Genomic DNA, 23,026 nt, shown 5'->3' on the forward strand with positions numbered 1-23,026 from the left:
AGGGGAGGAAAGAGAAGAGAAGAGAAGACACATGAGAGAAGGGGAGGGGGGAGGGGAGGGGGGGAAGGGAAGGAAGGTGAAGGGAGGGGAGGGGAGGAGAGAGGGAAGAGGAGGGAAGGGGAGGAAGGAGTGGAGACCCAAGGGGAGAGGAGGAAGATTAACCCTAATATCGACGTTCTGGACCACAAGACAGAAGTGAGAATCTCAGGGCCTGAGATGATGATTGCGGTCAGGAGATGTGAGTGAGACCTTGCAGTCCCTAGTTCTGATCCTCTTCCTCTGTCTATTCAAAGACCGGGGGCCCTTGGTAAAGGAATATTTGGAATCTGGAATGCCGAAGACAGCCATTTCCTGCCTTGGGGGTGGTTTAGACCCAAGGAGTGACTCATTCTAGCTCTCGGCTGGCTGTCTAGATCTTCAGTTCTGGTAGTTTTTGCGTCATAGCCCCAAGGTGCCCTTGGATAGAACAGATAAAATGTGAGACCATACAGAGCCAGTGAAATCTCTGGGCTGCCCCTGACAGGAGGAAATGGCAGTGCACCTATCACCCAAAGATCCAGATAAATGTTGCTAATTCGGAATAACTTAGGTGGGGGGTGATGAGGTCAGATTCCGTGGCAATTATAAATCGGAGAATATGTAGAAGGAAATGCTGGGTAGGTTCAAGAAATGCCGACATGTACAGCATTCACGGCTAGTAAAATGGCAAATTTTAGAATCTTTTTGGAAAGCATTCTGGAGTTAAACAGGGAAAGTGACAAAAAGCCTGCATTCTGACCATGTATTCCATTATCGGAAATATCATTTGAAGTTGTTAAAAAGCAAATGAGGGGCAGCCAGGTGGCACAGTGGATAGAGCACCGGCCCTGGAGTCAGGAGGACCTGAGTTCAAATTTGACCTCAGACACATAACTCTTACTACCTGTGTGACTCTGGGCAAGTCACTTAACCCCAATTGCCTCACTTAAAAAAAAAAAGCAAATGAGCAAAGGAAGCTAGCTCCCTGCTCAGAGATTTCCATGGGTGCATTGGTCTGGAATGTGATCTAGACAGCCAACACTAGGGGAATGGTTAAACACATGACTATAACGGAATGCTCTGATGCCATTAAGACTGCAAAGCGCAAGGAAGATAAGGAAATTTAGAAAGATGTTTGTTCATTAATAAATCACCTTTAATTAATGCAAATTGAGAAAAGCAGAATCATAAGACTAAGGAACTCAGAAACATCCATCCATATAGTAATAAAAGTGCTTGGAAATGAATGGACAAAGAATCCTGATGGAGACATGGCGGGGGGGGGCAGTGGGTAGAGACTGAAAAGTTGTATATTCAATGGCAGTCAATGACAGAGCTTTTATGGCGCCCCTTCTGTATGCCAGGCACTGTGCTGGGTACCGGAGATTCAAAAACAGAAGTGAAACAATCTGTGACCCCAAGGAGCTTACATGTTTTCTTCTCTATTCATCCCTCCCTTGAGTGCTTTCTCTCCACTTATCCCTCCTCCCTGTTCCTTTGCCCCGCCCACCCCTCCTTTCTGTCTCTGCTCTCTGTGCTTCCTCCCCATCCATCCCTCCTTTCTGTCTCTGCTGTCTTTCCTGTCCATCCCTCCCTTCCTCCCTCCTTCTTCCCTATCCTTCCTCTCCTATCCACCTCTTTCTCTCTTTTCCATCCATCTCCCCTCTCTGTCTCTGCTCTGTCTTTCACCTCTGACCTTCCTCTCCATTTATCGGTTCTTTGTCTTCTCCCTCTTCTCCGTCCTTTCTCTCCATCGACTTCTCCTCTGCTCCCAGTCCCTCTTCCCAGATCTTCCCCTTCCTCTGATTCTTGGCTCCATCCCTGCTCCTGGTCTCATCCTCACTTGCCCTTCCCTTCATGCCTGCTTGTCACATTCTTCCATGTGTTTTTCAGGGATGAAGGACGACAAAGTTTTGCGGTTGCCCGGGCCTTTTCTAGTAAGTACACAGAGGAAGGAGCCTGGCTGGTTGCAGGAGGTTGGGGGTGGTAGGTATCTTGGGGTGTAGGGTTGTGGGGGAGGGAGAAGGGGGACGGCAGTTGAAGGAAGGGGAGAGCCAGCTAGAACCTGGGTGCCATGACTCATCTCATCTCATTTGGTGAAACCACTGGGGTCACCACAGGAGGGAGAAGCTAGAGATGGCCCCATCTTTCTGGTGTGGCTTTGGCCTAGGATCCAGAGAGGCAACACGGACAAAGAGCCCTGGGTTTACATTTCGCCTTAGACACTCAATGGCTGCGATATTCTGCGGGTCAGTCTTCCCCTTATGTAAGATGGGCGTGATGATACAATGGACTTCCTAGAGTAGTCATAAGAAATTTGGTTTGTAGCACAAATTGTTATTCTGGGCTGACATCTTTGTGGTTTGCAGGGAGGGGCTGGTCAGAGAACGACAAATTCAGCAGAGCAGCATGGCTGAATGGACCGGGGCTGCCATCCGGTCTTTTGAGAAGGGCCTGGGCTGAGGTCGACGGGGGGCTGCCCCATGACTCGCTAACTAATCTCGGCCTCTCTTGTTCCATCTTTCAAAACAGTAGCAGGCATGGGCCCAGAGCCGGCTGAATATTCCACCATTCAATGCCCTGACACGAGGTAGGACAGAGGTAGCCTGAGGCTTCCTGCACCTTTAATATCCCTCTTTAAAAAAATGTGAAGTCCGCTGCCCTGGCTTCGACGTCCACTCCTTGGAGCCTTCCTTGGTCCCCCAGCCAGGAGTGGCCTCTCCCTCCTCTGGCTGCCTAGAGTACTTGGTGTATCCCCCTCCCTCCGCCTCGTATTAATTACAGTTAATGTGTAATTGTCTTCGATGAAAGGAACATGAGATCAAAGGATCAGAGACATAAAGTTGGAATGGACCTCAGAAGCCATCTAGTCCAGTTTGCTCACTGTACAAAGGGGGAAACTGAGGCCCATAAAGGTTAAATGACTTGCCCAAAGTCAGGAGTAAGTGGGAGAGGCAGGATTTGAACCCGGGTCCTCTGACTCCAAATCTAAATAAGATCATGGACATTCAGAGCTTTGCATACCTTAAAGGGCTATATAAATATCATTAGTTACTATTTATTGTTAGCGCTCTCCTACTCCTAGATCTTTCCCAATCCACCCTACTAGCACCTAGCATAGTATCTTGCATTTAGTAAGAGCTTAGGAAATGTTTATTGACTGAATAATTAACGGTCTCCATCGATTATTAATTCTATGAATGGAATTTGAGAATGAATGAATTCAGGAATGAAGGAATTGTCCCAGCGCCTCTTAGCCAGTCCTTGACCCTGAATCATAGAGCTAGAATGCACCTCAGAGGGCATCTAGACCAGCCCCCCATGTTACAGAGAAGGAAAATGAGGCTCGGAGAGGCTCAGACTTGCCCAAGGTCACACAGTAAGTAAGTAGATTTTGTCTCTAAGCAAAGGCATGACTCAGTGAACAGGACCACGTCTCCTCTTTCCATCACTCTGTGGGCCATGTACCCATTAACCCCCCTGTGTCGTTGCCTTTAAAAACATTCTCAGAGTTTAGAGCCGGTGTGCCTCCTTTGGACCCACCCCATGCTTCTTTGGGCCCCTCCTCCACGCCCCACGGTGTCTATCTGGGGCCTTCCTCTTTGTCTGCCACTCAAACACCTTGACTCTGCAGAGGTGTGAGCTGGGATGTCCTTGTTTGCAGGAAGGACAAATGGCTGTACTCCATGGCTGGAGCAGAAGGTAAGTGTGTGACTTCCCTTCCCTTCCCCAGACCTCCAACGTGCCTAGGGCCAGCCCAAAGGATGGGCAGTCCAGGGTCATTCCCAGAGGGTGGGAGGCCTGGAGAGGCCAGAGGGGAGTGGATTGGCCAGAGCCACCTTGGGAGAGCAGGGGCCTGTGTCGGGAATTCAGAGCCTGGATCCCACCAAGAAGTACTCCTTAGTAAAGATGGGGGTCAGAACCTACAGGTGTGGCTGTGGGCAAATCACTTAACCAACCTGGGCCTCAGTTTCCTCATCTGTAAAATGAGAGTTGGACTAGATTAGCCTTGAAGGCCCCTTTCAACTCTGACTCTATGATCCTGTGGACTAGCTGTTAGCACAGTGCCTGGCACATAGTAATTGCCTATAAATTCTTATTGACTGACTGCCTTCTCTGGGCCTCAGTTTTGCCATCTGTAAAATGAAAGGTTTGGATGAGATAGCATCTAACATCCCTTCCAATTCTAATCTAGATGATGCTGTGGAGCACCTCAGTTTCTTTCTTTCTTTCTTTCTTTCTTTCTTTCTTTCTTTCTTTCATTCTTTCTTTCTTCAATCAGGGTTAAGTGACTTGTCCAGGGTCACACAGCTCGTGTCAGAAGACAGATTTGAACTCAGGTCTTCCTGATTCAGGGGCCAGTGCTCTATCCACTGTGCCACCTAGCTGCCCCCCCCAGTTTCTTTTCTTTTCTTTTCTTTTCTTTTGGTTTGTTTTTTTATAGGCAATTGGGGTTGAATGACTTGCCCAGGGTCACACAGCTAGTAAGTGTCAGGCGTTTGGTCTGAGGCCGGATTTGAACTCAGGTCCTCCTGACTTCAGAACCAGTGCTCTATCCACTGTGCCACCTAGCTTCCCTCCCCCTCAGTTTCTTCATCTGTAAAATGAAAAAGTTGGCCACTAAGTTGGACCTTAGATAGCCTCTAAGTTCCCTTGCAGTTCTAAATCTTGTAATAATAATACTAGAGGGCTAGACAGGTTGACAGACAGACGGACAGACAGACAGACAAGTAGGTAGGTCGAGCATTTATTAAGCCCTACCTTGCACCAGGTGCCAGGCATCACCTTCCTGATGTCATGGTCCTCTTGGAGAAGGAAGGACAAACAACAAAAACCACCAGGTGCCAGGTGCAACCAGCTGGTCCTTGCCCTCGGAGAACTTCTATTCAAATGAAGAGACAGTTTAGGAAGAAAGCAGCTGGAATGTGGGTGGGGGCTCCAGATAGAGTTAGAAGATTAGGAACTAAGGTGGAGACCAGGGTCTGGGCCAGATAAAGTGAAAGCTTATCTCTTAGAGCCCAAGGGATTCCAGGGAATAAAGTCCCTGTGGTCTGTAAGGAGAAGGTGGGGGTCATGGCCTGAAAGCCAGACAGGCATGATTTGGAGGTGTCTGAGAAGTGTAAAAATTGGTTAGGAATGAGGAAGAACTGCACTGGGGTCCTTCCTTAGGGTCACTAGCTGTATGACCCTGGAAGTCACTTAACCTCTGTCTGCCTTCAAAATGGGGATACTAATAACACCACCTACCTCCCCTGGTTGCTATACAAATCAAATCAAATGAGATAATACAATATGAGATAAAGCACTTTGAAAACCTTAAAACTTAATCGTATTATCCCTGGAGAGTAGGAATTGATGATGGATCTAGGGCTCTGAGTTGATTCCATTTGAACTGGGCTGAAGGAACCAGGATTATTTAGAAGAAAGAAGAGAAGTATTAATGGGAAAGCAATGTCTGTGCTTAAGTATTTGAAGAGAAGTCTTGGGAATAGAGCGATTAGACTTTTTCCATTAGGCCCCAGGGGAAGAACAAGGTTTGTTGTCTTGAAAATCTCCCTAACTATGAGATCTCTGCTAAAGGGGCTGAGCTGCCTCTGGAGGGGGTGGATGACCCCGCCTTGTGGAGTAGAGATTGAAGAGGGGTTTCTTGTGCAGGGTGAACCTGCTGGCCTCTGAGATTCTCTGGGCTGGGGCTTGATAGCAACCTGAGGTCTTGCTCAGACTAGGAAAGGTATACCCTCCTCCCTCCATCTCAGAGACCTGATCCAAGCACAACCCAGGGTCCTCCCATGGGGGATTTCGTCAGGGTGTCGCCTCCACCCCAGAGATGGCTATGCTCAGCTCATTCTATTTCTTCTCCATCTACCAGCTAGAGAAGATTGTCATTTTTATTATATTGGCTTGGCCTACTTACGAGCAATATTTATTTCTCCAATTATTTAGATCTATCTTTATGTGAAGAGTGTTTTATAATTGTGTTCACATAGTTCCTATGAGTGTGTGTTAGCAGGTAGACTACTAAGTATTTTTTTTTTTTACTGTCTATAGTTATTTTAAATGGAATTTCTCTTTTTATCTCTTCCTGTTGGGTTTTGTTGATAGTACAGAGAGATACTGATGATTTATGTGAATTTATTTTATATCCTGCAACTTTGATGAGGTAGTTAATGATTTCAACTACATTTTTAGTTGACTGTCTAGGGGTCTCTAAATAAATTATCTGCAAAAGGTGATAATTTTGTTTCCTCATTGATTACGATTATTCCTTCCATTTCTTTTTCTTTCTTACTGTTATAGCTAGCATTTCCAGTACAATATTAAATGATAATGGTGGCCATCAACACCCTTGCTTCACCCCTGATCTCATTAGAAAGGCTTCTAGCTTATCCCCATTACAGATAAGTGCTGACGTTGGTTTTAGATAGAAATTACCTATCATTTTAAGGAAAGCTCTTTTTATTCCTTTGCCTTCTAGTATTTTTTTCTAAAACAGTATTGAGGGTTTTATATTTTGTCAAAAGCTTTTTCTGCACTTATTAAAGTCATCATATGATTTTTATTAGTTTTGTTATTAATATAGCAAATTATGCTTATAGTTTTTCTAATATTGAACCAGCACTGAATTCCTGCCTGGTCACAGTGTATGGTCTTTGTGATATATTGCTGTAATCTCCTTGCTGGTATTTGTTTAAGACTTTTGCTTCAATATTCACTACAGCAACTGGTTTATAGTTTTCTTTGTTTTTTGTTTTTGTTTTTATTTTTGGTGAGGCAACTGGGGTTAAGTGATTTGCCCAGGGTCACATAGCTAGTATGTGTTCAGTGTCTTAGGCCGCATTTGAACTCAGGTCCTCCTGACTCCAAGGCCAGAGCTCTATCCACTGCGCCGCCTAGCTGCCCCGGATTATAGTTTTCTTCTTCTGCTTTGACTCTCCCTGGTTTAAGTATCAAAGTCATATTTGTGTCGTAAAAGGAATTTGGTAGGACACCTTCTTTACCTAGTTTTTTTTCAAACTACATTTTTACGTAGTATTGGAATGAATTGTTCTTTAAATGTTTGGTAGAATTCACTTGTAAATCTGTCTGTTCCTGGGTTTGGTTTTGTTTGGTTTGCTTTTTCCTTAGGAGAGTTCATTCATTCTGCCAACTAGAGAGGCATCATGGTACAGCGGAAAGATCCCTAGGTCAGGAGTTAGAGGGTCTGAGTTCAGATCCCGATTCTGCTACCTATTTCCTGTCCGACCTTGGACAATCACTTCACACACCCCTCCCCCGACCTCGATTTCCCCCTTTAAAAATGAGGGGGTTGTACTAGACGGCTTCTGATGTCCTTTCTGCTCTACAGCTATAATGGTATGATAACGACCTACATGTGATTGATGGGCACCTACTGGAAAGCCCCGCTGCCCCCATCACATTGTCCCACTGCGGCTTGGAACTGGAGGCTTGGGAAGAGCCTTGGAGAGCATGCAGTCCTGTTAGCTCCGAGGGCCAGGGAGGGGTCACTCACCCAGGTCACAAGCTGAGTAACCAAAGAGCATCGGAGCTTAGAAGAGGGCTCTCTTGACTCATAGGAGGTCACCATTCTTTCTAAAACCACATCTCTTCGTTTCTTTGACGTTCCTTGCCCGGCCCTCCAACTTCCAGACTTCCAGGGGCCGAGGGAATGCCGGAATGAATGGTGGAATCAGGTTCAGCATCTGACAGGGGGGGGAGAGTTTGGGGGGGGGGGGGGGGTGAGTTGAGAAGAGGCACCTTTCTAAGAGCATTGAATCACGTATGTAGGTGGCATGTTGTTAATGGGATGCAGGTCTTCTACTCAACATTTCTCTTCTCTGTGACCCTGACACCCTTCCGAGATCCTGAAACTCTAGCGTGGGTGGGGGTCCTGCAGTGGGCACAGCTAGAGTGGAGATTGTCTCTTCTGCCACAAATAAGGGTGGGAAGTGAGGGAGAGAAAACCAGACTGTAACGAGACAGGGGCTCCCCAAGACTCCTGCTCACCAGCACCAATCTGGCTGCTCCCCTGAGCCTTCTGTGGGGAATGAAGGGAGAGAGAGGCACTCTGGATAGAAATAATAGCTAACATTTATAGAGTGCCTACTGTGTGCTAAGTTCTTTACAAATATCATCTCATTTGATCTTCATGACAACCCTGGAAGGTAAGTGCTATTATGAGTGTCTACATTTTACAGATGAGGAAACTGAGGCAGACAGAGATTATGTGACTTGCCAAGGGTTAAACAGGTAGTAGTGTCTGAGGTGGCATTTGAATTCAAGTCTTCCTGACTCCAGGCCCTTAGTTCTAACTGCTGTGTCATCTAGTTACCTCAGACTGGACTGAGGCTCCCTGAGGACCCCCATAAGGAAGTCAAAGCTAGGACCCAGCTTGGTTAGGACCCAAACTTTCCAGCCCAGAGACTTTTGCACAGGGACAAAGACACCTCTCTGCCCAGCTTGTATTCCCAACTTTCTGCCCCTCTCCCAATTCCCCTCTCCCCCATTTCCTCCTCAGGACAGATAGTCTGCTGGGTCCTTTGTGGAAACATCTGTCTCATATTAAAGGTCATGAGTTAGTGATGAATTTTTGCTGGTTCCACTGTGAATACTGACATGTGTCTCTTCCTCAAACTACCCCACCCCCCACTCCTCCCACCAGACGTTGCTATTTTTTTGCAAAACTGTGAAGCTTTGAAGACCCCAGCCTCTCTCACTTTCCTGTCCTTTTCCTCCCCCGGTGGCTGACTGCCCCCTTCCCCCAACACTCCCTTTTAAAAGTAGGGTTCCTGAACCTTTTTTGGAACTCTTCGGTCTATTAATGTCTTCCCAGAATGTTTTTAAACTCCCAAAACAAAATACACAAGATTAAAAAGAAACAAATTATACTAAAATACAGTTATCAAAATACATATATTTTAAAACAAGTTTATGGACCCTTAGATTAAGAATTCCTGTTTTTAAGAATTGTAGACATTCAGAATTAGAAGGGACCTCAGAGGTTACAGGATCATAGATTTAGAGATGGAAGGGACCTCAGAAGTCATTTACTCCAACCTCTTAATTTTACAGATGAGGAAACTGAGGCACAGAGAGGTTAGGTGATCACACAGGTAGTGTAATCAGAAGCAGGATTTGAACCCAGTTCCTCTGACTCTAAAGCTAGGGTTCTTTCTCCTGGACTAAGAAGTCCTCCAAGCTCATCTTGTCTAACTCCCCACCCCCCACATCAAACTGTGCTCTGGAGAAAGGCTCTGATATCCACCCCTTCTATAGACCTCAATGCCAGTGAGGCTCCCTCTCTCAGGAGAGCTGGAATTCCAAGGATAAGCCCTCCCTGGTGATGAGAAAGCTTTGTCCCCATCAGGGGGGATGTCAGGCAACAGGTGGGAGGAGAGATCTGGGGAGGCAGGGAGATCCTTACTGCGTCCCTGAAATCACCAGCAGCTGTCAGCCCAGAAGGGAAGCCAGGGAAGCTGAGCAGTGCAGGCAAGAGGGAGGAGGACCCCAGCCTTTGGCTGCTCTGAGATTGATGGGGCTCTGACTCAGCTGCCCTCTCCAAGTGTGGCTGAGGTCGGCCCTGCCTGGGGGTCTGGCTCATGCTTTTCCCACAAATTATGCCTGAAGATGGTGGCCCTGCTCTTCCAGCTCAGAATGAATTGGCCAAGGTCCCCTAAGCAATCCCCCTCAGGAGGCCAGGGCCTGGGACCTCCCACAGCCACCCAAGGAGTCTGGAATGTCCACAAGCCTGGCACCAGGCAGCATCGGACCCCACATCGATACCTTCCGGTTTCTTTCAGATCCTGACACCCCCAGGTATCAGAACCTCAGGAAAGGTAAGTCAGCCTGCCAAAAAGTCTGCTCTAGGAAGGACGCCCCTTCCTTTGTGGTCTAACACAAACAGCACTGATTCAGAGTCAGGGAGTTGGGTTCAAATCCTGACTGTGCTGACTACTCACACCTGGGCCTCAGTTTCCTCAACTGTAAAATGAGTGGGTTGATCTAGACGACGTTCCAGCTCTAAATACAGGACCTTGTTGTCTTTTACCTACTCCCATCCCAAACTCTTGATCTGCACCTTTCCAGATGAAGCAGCTGTGCCATGATGGACACATCACATCACTACTTGGAACCTCAATTTCCTCAGCTATTAAACTGATGCTACACAAGGTTGTTCACAGGCCAATAGGAACATAGACCTGGGGCCAGAATGGGGTCTCAGGAGCCCTCTGGTCCAAACCCCCCATTCTGCAGATGAGGAAACTGAGGCCCACAGACAGGAAGTGACTCACCCAAGGCCACACAAGTAGTACGTATAAGAGCTAGGATTCCAACCTGGATCTCAATGGAAAGGTGCGAAGGACCTGCGAGGTCGTCTACTCCAGCCTCCTCATTTTCCAGATAAGAAACCGAGGCCCAGAGACTAAGGGACTTGCCTAAGATCATACACTATCTTCTTTTTAGAAAACTTTAATCATATGATGTTTCCAATTAATGAGCATTTGGCCTTCTTCACGGAACAACAATAAAGAACAATAAAACCCTCATAACAAATAGATTAGAGCTATTAGATTGTAAGCTCCTTGAGGACAGGGACTTAACTTTGGTCCCTTTTTGGAGCTCCAGCCCTTAATACAGTGCCTGGCACATAGTAGGTGTTTAATAAATGTTTATCAGTTGAAAAACATATGTGTAGTTAATCTAAGTAAGTCCCATAGGAGGTCTACATATGTAAGACCTTATCTTCTTAACTAGGTCCTTTAGTCTCCTCTGGTCAAATGAATGACACATGGTGTAGACAGCTTCCTGGGCCTGGAGTTGGTTCAAATCCAGCTGCAGACACTCGTCAGCTGTGTGACTCTGGGTTTCCGTTTGCTCATCCATCTGATTGTTAATGGGAACCACACCGGTGGGGGCTCATGAACCGTATTCAGAAGTCGCCACCCACAGGTTACCTGAGGACCTAAGGGAAGCAGCCACCCTTAGGAGTGGTCTAGCTGGCTGCTGAGGATCCTTCTAGCATCAGATATAGGATCTGGGATCACTGGTTACTGGAGAGCAGAGACGTATTCCTCCAGCCCTTTTACCTTTCACGGGGAGACCAGTCTTGACTCCAGAGTCAGTGCATTTCTGAAACACTGTCTCCCCGAGCTGGGGACCTGTAGGAGCTCAGAGTCATAGAATGTTGAGATTGGTTGACTCAGTTGAGGGTAGTAGATCTGGCATTTTGGAGTGGAGACTAGCTTAGGATCAGGAATGAGCGTGACACGTTAGGACCTGGCTGGCGGGAGCAAAGATGGGTTTATGAAGGGATGGAAAAGTCAGGTCGGGGCTACATTGCAGAGGGCCTTGAATGCCAAGTAGGGGAACTTGAAAGAAAGTGTGGTATAGAGGACTTGGAGTCAGAAAGACCTGAGTTCAAATTTTCTCCCAGTCAGTCAATGAATATGTGCCAGGCACTGTGCTAATCATTGAGGATATAGAAAGAGGTAAAACAGAGTCCCAGCCCTAAGAGCTCACAATCTGACTCTTAACTGGCAGTGAGACCGCAGGCAAGTTCTTAACCTGTCTGGGCCTCAGTTTCCCTATCTATAACATGGAGAAAGGAGGAGGAGTTGGCTAGATTCCCTAGACCACAGAGAGACACGGTTTTTTTGAGCAGGGGAATGGTATGATTAAGAAGAGGATTTTATCAAGCTAAATGCTATGTAATTACAATGTCTAAGCTTGTGTCTGAAAGAAAGGATAAGAAAATTCACCTCTCCCTTCTTTGTGGAGGTGGGGAACTATGGGCATATAAATGTACTGTCGGATTGTGTCAGTGTAGTTTTACTGAACTGCAGCTAGGTGGTGATAGAGCGCTACCTGGAGTCAGGAAGACCTAAGTTCAAATCCAACCCCAGACACTTACTAATTGGGTGACCATGGGCAAGTCTGTTTGCCTCAGTTTCCTTATCTGTAAAATGAGGATAATAATAGCATCTAACTCTCAGCATTATGGTGAGGATCAAATGAGATAATATTTGTAAAGTACTTTGCAAACTTAAAGCGATGTATAAATGCTAGCTATTATTATTTTAAAACTCTTTGCGAAGGCATGACTGGGGAGGGGAGAGGAAAGGATCTATTTAGAAACAAAGGTAATGAAAAATGTAGGTTAGGAATCGGGACGAGGCTTGTGATTTCAACGGTGCAAGGAACTCCCAGGTGAGGAAACTTCTCCTTTGGCAGGTCGGCACCCCCTCTGAAACTTATTGTGTGTGTGTGGGGGGGGGGGGGTGCTGAGAACCCTGATAGGCTCGTCCAGGGTTACAGAGCCAACGTGTCAGAGACAGGGCTTGAACTCAGCTCTTCCTGGCTCTGCAGCTGGCTCTCTATCTGCTACAGAAATGGAGGAAATCAATAAATATTAGAAGGGGGGATTTGGGAGAGACCAATCCTAATTTTCTAATCAAATCCTTGTCCTTGCAGGAAGCAGAAGAGAATCCGAACCAGCCTACGTGTAAGTTGGTTTTTCCTTGTCACGGTACCTCCTTTATGTTGGCTTTCTCTCTCAAAATATACAGGGGTAGAAAAATGGGGGTTGGGAATAGAGGGTTCCTTCTCAGAGAAACAGGTGGGGAAGTCTGTCTGATGGAAACAACCCAGCTCTAAACTTTCTCTGAATTATGGAGAAAAAGAAAGAGGTCTGAAGGTGCCTCCACTTACAATAACAAGCAGTTTGTATTTATGCGGTACCTAAGGTTTACAAAGTACTTTTTTCATGGCTACCTTGTAGGGTAGATACTGCAACCAAGCAGCATTTATTAGTTACCTACTGTATACCGGGCATTGTACTAAGGGCTGGAGATATAAAGAGAAAAGCAAATGAATCCCTGCCCTCAAGGAGTTTACATTCTAATGCAGAGAGACTGAATTCCAGGTATGGATATATTTGTGTCTCAGGACAGGTGGCTCCTGCCTGTCCTTTGGTTCCACCTGCCTTCCAAAGCCTTCAAAAGAGGCTCCACACTTCTGATCTAATTGGGGGTGGGGGAAGGAATAAACAGTTAGATAAGCAAGTGCAAAGTATATTGAATTTCAAAGAAAGGGAGGAATTCCAGGCAGGACAGAGCCCAGGCTAGGAACTGGGGAGCAAGGAGGCAATGGAAGTCCCTGCCCTTGGGAAGATTCCAGTTATAATGGGGGAGACACAGTCCTTGCCCTCAGGGACCCTCTAGTCCAGAGGTTTTTTAACACCATTTTGGTGTAACCAACTCCTTAGGAAATCTGGTGAAACCCTCCGACTCCTCAGAATCCTGGTTGTAAATGCACAAAATAAAATTCATAAGATGACAAAACAACACTGAAATACAGTTATATCTATCTATCTATCTATCCATCCATTCCATCTCTCTCTCTGCCTCCCTATTTATTTCTCTCTCTCTCTCTCTCTCTCTCTCTCTCTCTCTCTCTCTCTCTGTCTCTCTCTCTCTCACTCTCTCTCTAGTTATCTACCTATCCCCCTTCCATCTGTTGGAACAAAGATTTTTTTTTTTAGAAAAAGGGGGAGAAAAAAAAAACTCGGCAAAACCAAGTGATGCATGGGAAAACACCTGACGGTATCTGCAATGTTCCACACATGTGTCCCTGGCCCCCCCCCCCATTGCCCCACCCCAGTCTCTCTCCCTGGGGCCAACTTTGTTCTTTACAAGTTCACAATATTCATTTTTTATTATGTGGTTGCTCTTTCCAGTTACATGGTTATAGTCATCATGTATATTGTTTCCCCTGGCCCTCCTTCCTTCATGGACATCTGTCTGTCTTTCCGTTCCTCTCTATCTTCATCTCTCTTCCCTTCTAGGGTCCCTTCCATCTCTGACATCCGATGATTTTATAACCTAAGCTGAGGTTGGGGATGGGGGCTGGGGAGGGGGGGGCAGGAGGCTGTTGTCCAAGGTAGCTCGCTGAGCCCCTATCCCCAACTAGTAAGCCAGGAGAGAACAGCCCTGTTTTCATGAATTGTGGTTAGAAATTGAAAAAAATTAAATTAAATTAAAAGTTGCCCTTTGAGCTGATGGAAATTGTTGACATCACAGACACTGTGGGAGGGGTGAGGGGGTGGAAGGCAAGAGAAACAACCTCAAATAGCATTTAAACAAAAACAACTGGGGCGGGGAAGGAGGTCCAGAAAGGCTGACCTTGACCTCCTGCCAGCCTCACACCTCAGCAGGAAAGGACAGCTCCCAGGATGATCGCTCATGGAGGGCAGCATCTTTTACACGGGTCTCTGTGTTGTGGTTTTTTCTTCTCCAGAGATCCCATTGCAACAGATTATTACAACTTTGTGCAGTTCCCGAGGCAAGTGAAAGGTAGGGAGCACTCCAGATGTGGGCATGAACTGGGGAATGAGGGGGGAGGGGAATCACTGGACTGGGGACTTTTCAGCTAGACCTCAAAGGATGTTGGGACTTCAAAAGGCAAATGAGATGGGGAAGGAAATCCCAGACAGGAAGGTGGGAACCGCTGGGTATGGGTAAGGAGGAAGAGCAGGTTAACCTGGCTAGAACTAGATTAATCAATCAATTAATCAACAAGAATTTATTAAGCACCTACTATATGCCAGACTGCTAAGTTCTGGAGATTCGAGTATAAAGAATAGAATAACTTCCTAGAAAAGAACTTTTATCCTAATGAGGGAGACAGTGAGTACATATGAAAATACATACAACATAAATATGAAAGTAATAAATACAGATATTTACAAAATAGTCAAATACAAGATTGGGAGAGATCAGGAGAGGCTTGATGCAGAAGATGGTGTGTGAGTGCCATCTCAGAGAAAGAGGTCTGAAGGTGCCTCCATTTATAATAACAAGCAATTGGTATTTATGCAGTACCTAAGGTTTACAAAGTACTTTTCTCATGGCTACCTTGTAAGGTAGATAGTGCAACCAAGCAGCATTTATTAGTTACCTACTGTATACCGGGCATTGTACTAAGGGCTGGAGATATAAAGAGAAAAGCAAATGAATCCCTGCCCTCAAGGAGTTTACATTCTAATGCAGAGAGACTGCATTCCAGGTATGGTTATATTTGTGATTCTAGCTTTAAAGTAAATATTCTGTTGTAAAAGTTTAAAAAAAAAAAAGAAATATTGATTTGGTGGCTGAGAAGAGGAGGGACTGGAGATGGGGAGAGTCTGGAAGCATGGAGCCTAGTGAGGAGATTAACAAACGAGGCCAGAAGTTAGATGGTGAGATCTGGACGAGGGTGATGGCTGTGTAAGGAGAGGAGTTGGGGGAAGGGGATGGATGCTTTGGCGGTGGCATAGCAAGTCTTGGCCACAGATTGGAAGTGAGAGTGAGGATGAGGAAGGAGTCAAGGGTGACCAGGAGGATGCTCATGCCCTAGACCAAAATGGGCAGTTTGGAGGAGGGTTGGCTGGTGGTGGCAGTGGGAAATGTAATGAATTATTCGAGACAGTTAGGTGGTGCAGTGCACTGACCCAGCTCAAATTTGACCACAGACACTTACTAGCTGTGTGACCCCGGACAAGTCACTTAACCCCGATTACCTCCAAAATAATAATAACAATAAAAAATGTAATGAATTCCATTTTGGACGCATCCATTGGACATCCAGGTGAAGATGTCTTCCAGACGACACCCTCTCAAATACTTGCACAGAACTGCTGTGTCCTCCCTAATTCTCCTCAAGGCTAACCATCCCCAGTTCCTTCAACTCATCCTTTAGAAACCTAGTTTTCCTAAGCCTATGTGCTGTATGACCTGGCTTCCAGACTCTTCCCTGGTCTAGTCATTCCCCTTCTGAGCATGCTCCAGTTTTTGAGTTTCTCTTTGCAGTGTTCTGCACCCAGGACACCATCTCCCACCTGTGGCCCTTGGCACTGGCTGTGTCCCATACCTGGGATGCACACTTTCCTCACCTCTGCCTCTGGGAATCCCTGGTTTCCTTCAAGGCTCAGCTACACCTTCTACAGGAAGCCTTGCTGTTTCACCCTCCTCTCCTCTCCTCCCAAAATTACCTTGTTTTCTTTTTGCATATATTCAGGTTTTACTTATAGGTTACTTGTCTCTCTCAATAGCATATAAAGTCCTTCAGGGCAGGGGGGAGATTTATGTCTATCTTTGTATCTCTCGTGCCTAGTACAGTGACCGATTTGGACACTAAGCAGGACTGTGAGCGTAGAGGACATACAGAGAAACCAGAGGACTGAGGGGATAATCAGGGAAAGCACCTGGAGGAGGTGGGCTTTGAGGACGGGAAATGAGCCATAAGAGGAGGAGAGAAGGTAGCAATGAAACTTAAGAAAACACAGCCCTCTTCCAAAACCACCCGATCGCCACTGCCTTTCCTCTGTCCTCTCTTGCAGACGACGACGATGATACGATTTCCTACGAGAATATTCTGATCTGCCCACCCGTGGACGAAGGTGAAGACAAAGGTAAGAAGCCGCCGGCCAGGCTGATAGCTGGATGTCAAGCTGGGTGGAGGGCGTGGCTGGTTTGGTTTCTGGAGAAGGAAAGCTGATAAGAGCGGCTTCCCTTTTCTCAAGGTCTTCAAGCTTGACTTGAAGGTTTTATTTGTGAGATCGGCAGGGCAAGGATTGTCCTTCAGGGGCTCATCCGTAGGTCGAGAGCTGGAAGGGACTGCAGAGGCCAGCTAGAACAGCCTCCTCATTTTACAGATGAGGAGACTGAGGCCCGGGAAGGTTAAATGAGATAGCATATGTCGAGGGCTTTGAAAACCTTGAAGCGCTGCGTAAATGTGAGCAGTCCGCGCTCCCTCCCCTCCATCGAGGCAGCGCGATCATCCCTCTGCATCCCGTAGACTCTCTGCTTGACCTGGGTTCTTCTAATTCACCCCCCGGCTGGGGAGAAGGAGCATGGGGGCTGTGGGGGCTCAGCTCGGGGAAGGAGCGCCCCGAAGGCACTGGTTTCCTCCTTCGACCCTCTCTCTGCTTTGTCCTTCAGCTGCGGAAGAGTCTGCGGATTATCAGAACTCGGCATCCATCGAGCAGTGGAGACAGTCGATAAAGGGAGAAAGTATGTGTCCTAGACTGTGTGTTTGGGAGTCTGAGCCAGAGGTGCCTAGTGAAGGGTTATGGCCCTGGCTCCCTTCTGCCCTGGGGGGTGATCTTTACAGGCCCCTGCTCTGGGGCAGCTGGTGGCACAGTGGATAGAGTGCCCGCCCTTTAGTCAGGGGAACCCGAGTTCAAATGTGGCCTGGGACACTCACTGGCTGTGTAACCCTGGGCAGGTCACTTAACTCTGCCTCAGTTTCCTCGTCTGTCAAATGAGCTGGAGAAGGAAATGGCCAACTGTCTTTGCCAAGAAAGTCCCAAATGCGTTCAGGAAGACTCGGTCCTGACTAATGAACTAAACAACACCAGAATACCCTGCATCTTCACCTGGTTCCCACTTCAGTTACATCCTTCCAACTGGCTTGACTTGTGAAAACCAGCCACAAAGGGCTCATTTCTCCTGAAGGTGTGGTCTGTGTGGGGGAAGGGCAGGAGGTGACGGAGAGCAAGCTGGAATGTTGATCAGAATACGTTCATCAGTCCCCCTACATATGCCAGGCACTGGGCCTGCCCCAAAACAGCCTACGTTCTAGTCGGGACAATGTCTACACATGTGAGTACAGAGGAAATAGATTTGGGGGAGAAAGGCACTGTTAGACAGAAGGGATCAAGGCTTCCTGGAGGAGGTGGCAGCTAAGCCGACCTGGATTCTAACAGGCAGAGGGAGCCTGCCTGTCGGCTACAATTTGGTTGACTTCAACAAGCACTTATTAGATGCCTACTATGTGCCCAGCTCTGGGGGTAGACAAAGCCAAAGCAATACCTGCCCTCAAGGATCTTACAGTCTATCAGGGAGGGACATCGACCACGTACGCAGGTGATGTGAGGAGGGCTCAGGAAAGGCCTCCAAAAGGCAGTAAGTTCTAGGTTAAAGGAAGCTATGATTTTTGAGAGGGGGAGGGAAAGAAGGTACACGCACCAGGCCCAGAGTACTACACGGATACCGAATGGTCATTGAGGGATGGGTGAAATGGAATGTTCACAAAACCCGTGTAAAAGGTGCCAAAGCACCCTCTATCTTGTAGGAAGTTTGTAGGGAGGGGGATTATTATTGTCCTACAAGTAACGCAGGGCAGGGAGAAGCCCCCTCTGGCTTTTTCCTTGCCTTGGGAATCAGAATCTCCAGTGACACCCCTGAAGGACCTAGCCATCTCATCTCAAGGCTGTTGCTGTTCAGTTGTTTCAGTTCTGTCCAACTTTTCATGACCCCACTTGGGGTTTTCTTGGCAAAGATACTGGAGCGGTTTGCCATTTCCTTCCCCAGTTCATTTTACAGGTGAGGGAACTGAGATCCCCAGGGTTAAGTGACTTGTCCAGGGTCACACAGCTAGTAAATGTCTGAGGCCACATTTGAACTCCTGACTCCCAGCCCAACACTCTATCCACTGCGCCACCTAACTGCCCCCATCTCAAGAAGGCTAGATGGGATTACCACCCATGAGGTCTCCAACATGGACCTACCCTCTCCTACAGGAAGCCCAGAGGATGACTCCAGTGAGCCGGATTATGTGAATGGAGAAGTGGGCCTCATGCAGTGAGAAGGTAAAGGGAGGGCTGATGGGTAATAATCATTGCTCATATTCCAACGGCCCGAAAAGTTTCTAATGTGCTTATCTCTCGTGACTCTTTTGAGTCAGATTTTGAGGAGAGGGAGATACTTGTGATAGCATTGGTGCGGACGTCCTGGCATGGAAACTCCCTCTGCCTGCCTCAATTAGATTATTTACACAGTTGTAGTCCAATGCTACACCATCCCATCGGTCCTGCTTTCTTTATTCCACATGTGCAAAGAAAGACCTTTGTAAAGTGCTATCAAATGCTACATATCTGAAGTGCTATATATATATCAATGCTAGATATTATTATTATATCTTTCCACATTTCTTTGTATTCTTCATATTCGTCATACTGAGTGACCTTGGACTAGTCACTTGCACCTCAGTGCTCCCAGGCAACGCACGAAGACCATAAGTTACAGGGCAGGGGGTGCATTGGCAGAAGTAGCTTCCTCAGCGGGAGTTCCCCATACCAATGACATCACAGGTTTGGTCCAGGAAAACAGTCCTTAGACTAGAGTTTGTTTTAGACCGGACACTATCATTCCTTGGTCGCAGGTTTTGGGGTTTTTTTAATGGCAAATAACGTGTCTGGGATGGTTTTTGTCTGGACAGGTATTTTCTTCTCGTCCCTTTACCTCCCTAGCGCAGCGTAGGGTCCCGGGTGCAGACTGTCTTGTAACTCCGGTAGGGATTCGGGCGTTTACCTTTCTGTTTCCTCCATGAGTGGATCTGTCTTTTCCTCTTGGTTGAAGGGAGCCAGGCTGAGGAGCAGAAGGAAGCCGGGGCCTGCCCACCCACCCTGGGAAGACCGGCCCTACTGATTCCATCCAAGTCACCTCCCAGAGGAAGGATCTGCCTCCAAACCTGGCCCACAGGCCACCCCCCTTCCCCTCCCTCTTCCTGGAGTGACTCCAGCTGGTCCAAGTGCAACCCAACACTTGGCCCCTGAGATTGGCGTATGGCAGCACTAAGACACTTGGCTTCTGGTGTGGAAAGAACCCAGGGCCCAACTGTCCAGGAAATTTGACCTTGACGGGTTAGGAAAGCTCCTTCAGGTGAAGGAAGGACCATGAGATTCCTGGTATCTCCTCCATCTAGGGCCAAAGGACTCCTCTCTCATTGTCCACAGTTCTGTCTTGCTTGCTACCTGTCAGAAAGCTCTATTCACAGCGTGGTATAGTGGAAGGAGCCAAAGGGCCTGGGTTCAAATCCCACCCCTGTTGCTTACTTACCTGTGTGCCTTTGGGCAGGTGTCTTACACTCACTGGGCCTCAAGTTTCTCTTCTGTAAAATGGGGGGTTGGACTGAATGGCCCCTGAGATCCTTTCTAGCTCTGAATATGATTCGATGATAAACGTGAAGGCAGGTACCAAGACCCTTCTTCAGTCCTTTGGATCTGTGTCCTGAGGGCGGAGCTCCTGGATGTTGTCATTGACGGAGGCGGGTCTGTATTTTCTATTGTAATGACCTGGAGCTTTACCTCTCATAAAGCATTACCTTCACACACTCTCTAATATATTTACTATGATCAGAGTACTGGTATGGTGACTCACTTCCTACCCGCATGACTTCTCGCAATCAGTAAACATTTATTGAAGTCATCCCGAGTGCCAGGTGCTGTGCCAGGCCCTGGGGCACCATGGTCACTTGGCGGGGCAGGTGGTCACTGACCGTCAGAGACCCTCCACTTCTGAGGTCCAGGGAGAAGGCTGGCACCAGAGCCCAGGCCTTCGGACTGCTGGTCAGCTGCACTTTCCATCACTCCCTCCACAGACCCTTTGGGCACTGGACAAAATCCCTTGAGCCCATGCTGAGGAGTCCTCCAGCCTGGGGACTGGACATAGTCCCTGTCACTTCTGGAGGAATGGAGAAATGCAACTTGAAAAGGCGTCCTTTGCCTCTCCTTTTGTTTGGCAGGAGGGAGTCAGGGGGCCCCCAAAGCAAGTGGGGCTGTGGTGGAGAAGCCCCTTCTTTCAGGCTGGACTTGGAGTGAGGTGACGCTTACCCAGCAGAAACGGTCAGCCAAACCTGCGGGTCACTGGACAAATCACGAGAGCATAAAGCTAGAGTTGGCAGGGACCTTCTTAAAGGAGGCACACAGGCCAATCCACTCATTTTACAGAAGGGGAAACTGAGGCCCAGTGGGAAGGGTTTGAATTGGAAAAGCCGCAACTAGGGACAAAAGATGGTATGCTTTCGTGTCCCCTCTCCCCCAACTACACTCTCACAATAAATGGTTTGGGTGTTAAGCACTAACTTCCTTTGTTTCATTGGGAATAGTCGGGCCTTCACTCTGTTCATAGACAGATTTGTTACTCCAAAAATCCAGGCCTCTGTGGGTGTGGGAAAGTCCCCTCCGCTGACAGAGATCACCACCCCTCCAAGCCCCAGTGCATAGCCGGGGGAAACAATTTATCCCTCGGTGGCCAATGCTCCAGGGATGAGGTTCCCTGTATGTGGCCGGCTGGATCCTCAGACCATGGACCCACTGTCCACGGCTTTTCCAGCCAGAGATTGTGCTCCCCGGCCGGAGCCCTCAGGAACCGGGGTGTCCTCCAGGCCTGGGGAGGCTTTGGGGGTCTTCAGAAGTGGGCGTATGGGGGAAATGAGCTTAGCGTCAATGGAGCCCCAAGCCAGCGTTATGCCAGGGACACCCAGACAATAAAAGCCCCCAAAAGCTCTCAGGAGGTCACGCTCTAAGGGGAGAGACAGACATGTGACGGTGCACGGGGCGGAGGGAACCCCAAGGTGGCTGGGGAGGAAGGCACTACTGGGGGACGGAACCGGGGGAGTGGTTGGTGCTTCAGCCGTGTCTTTAAGGAAGAGAGGATTCTGGGAGGTGTAAGGAGAGCGTGTCGGGGCGGGGGATGACCGTGCAAGGAAGTAAGCACCTATATGGTGCAGTGGATAGGGCGTAGAGCCTGGAGTCAGGAAGACCCGAGTTCAAATCCAGGCTCAGATACTTCCTAGCTGTGTGACCTGGGTGAGGCACTTCACCACTGCCTGCCTCCAGTTTACTCATCTGTAAAATGGGGATAATAACGGCACTTCCCTCCTGGGACTGTTGTGAGGATCAAATGAAATAGTTGCAAACTGCTCAGCACAGTGCCTGGCACACAGTAGGTGCTATGTGGATGCTAGCATTATCTCTTACAAATGTAATTACATTGGATTCTCACAACAAATGTGTGTATGTGTGTGTGTGTATACACAGACATAAATTAAAAAAAAAATCACACACATCTATATGGTAGGCAATAGCAAAAATATCCCCATTTTACAGATGAGCAAACTGAGGCTCAAAAAAGATTAAATGACTCCTCTTCTTAGGTCACAAAGATAATAAATTAAAAGTGGCCAATACCCTTTGCCACCACTGACCTGATACCCAGCCTGAAACTCAAGGAAGCCAGGCCCAGGGCCCTTCACCGGTCCCGGTCAGAGACAGCAGGACCGTCGTCTGGCCTGACGTTTCTTAGTCCAAATCTTGTTTCTCAGAACTTCCCTCAAGCAGTCTCCGCCTTCCTACCTGTCTTGTCAGAAAGCTGACTAACCAGCCTGCACTAATCACCCCCAGGCCCCTGCCAAGGATGCCCAGAGGGGATTAAGCCATCAGATAGGCTCCACCAGACGGCTACTAGAGGCTGACTACTTGTCCCCATGTCACAGTGAGGGCCCTATTTGTGCAGGGGGGACCACATGGCCCGAGGCTCCTTGGGCTCTGACCACCTGTCACTCTGAGATGGGTAAGTAGATGCACTCAATGGTCTTCTATCCTGCTTTCTGTATGAGGCCCTGACCCTCTCAGGCTCCCTAGAGCGCCCACCCAGAGTATGAAATAGCCACATGCTCTGATGGGGAACAAAATGCTAATGGGGGGGCATGGGAGAGGCTCAGAGGTCGGGAGGGGATGTCCCCAACCCCTCCCCCTCAATTTTCAGCTGCACCGTGGCCAGGGTGCGTGCCTGTGGATGCGCCTCCAGCATCCTTTCTCTGGTAACAAAGCTGAGGTCATCAGTCAGGATTAACCTTGCACCCGGCAAGAGGCACCTAAGTAGGTCAGAAAGAGCAGACGCTGATGAGCAATCTGACCTTTCTTTACAGTAAACAAGGCTGAAGCTGAAGATGCTCTGCCCATAGCGTGATTACTTGTAGGTCACCAGAACCTCAGAAAACGTCAACAATGGAGGGGACCTTTGAGAACAGATCCAACCCTCCATTTTACAGGGAAGGGCAGGGACTGACCCAGGGTCCCACAACGGGGCTCAACCCATCCTGTCTTTGCTTCTCAACTCGATTCAACAAGAAATATTTTTTAAGCACTTATGAGGCACTAATGCTTGAATGCCTTATTCCCAGGAGGGTC

The 23,026-nt window shown here is 47.9% G+C and overlaps 1 protein-coding gene across 1 annotated transcript in view; it reads left to right on the forward strand.

Moving 5' to 3' along the window:
* LAT2 (linker for activation of T cells family member 2) overlaps window positions 1-20,916 on the forward strand; it is a 46,782-nt gene extending 25,866 nt beyond the window's left edge. Inside the window, 10 exon segments of the mRNA XM_027862522.1 lie at window positions 1,912-1,955; window positions 2,551-2,608; window positions 3,683-3,720; window positions 9,816-9,851; window positions 12,487-12,517; window positions 14,311-14,366; window positions 16,391-16,462; window positions 16,992-17,063; window positions 18,575-18,643; window positions 19,413-20,916. Coding sequence (XP_027718323.1) covers window positions 1,912-1,955; window positions 2,551-2,608; window positions 3,683-3,720; window positions 9,816-9,851; window positions 12,487-12,517; window positions 14,311-14,366; window positions 16,391-16,462; window positions 16,992-17,063; window positions 18,575-18,639 — 472 coding nt within the window. The 3' untranslated portion in view covers window positions 18,640-18,643; window positions 19,413-20,916.
* Window positions 20,917-23,026: the final 2,110 nt, after the last annotated feature.

This window comes from Vombatus ursinus, unplaced genomic scaffold, assembly GCF_900497805.2.
Source record: "Vombatus ursinus unplaced genomic scaffold, bare-nosed wombat genome assembly UNPS02014768.1, whole genome shotgun sequence".
Classification (NCBI taxonomy): domain Eukaryota; kingdom Metazoa; phylum Chordata; class Mammalia; order Diprotodontia; family Vombatidae; genus Vombatus; species Vombatus ursinus.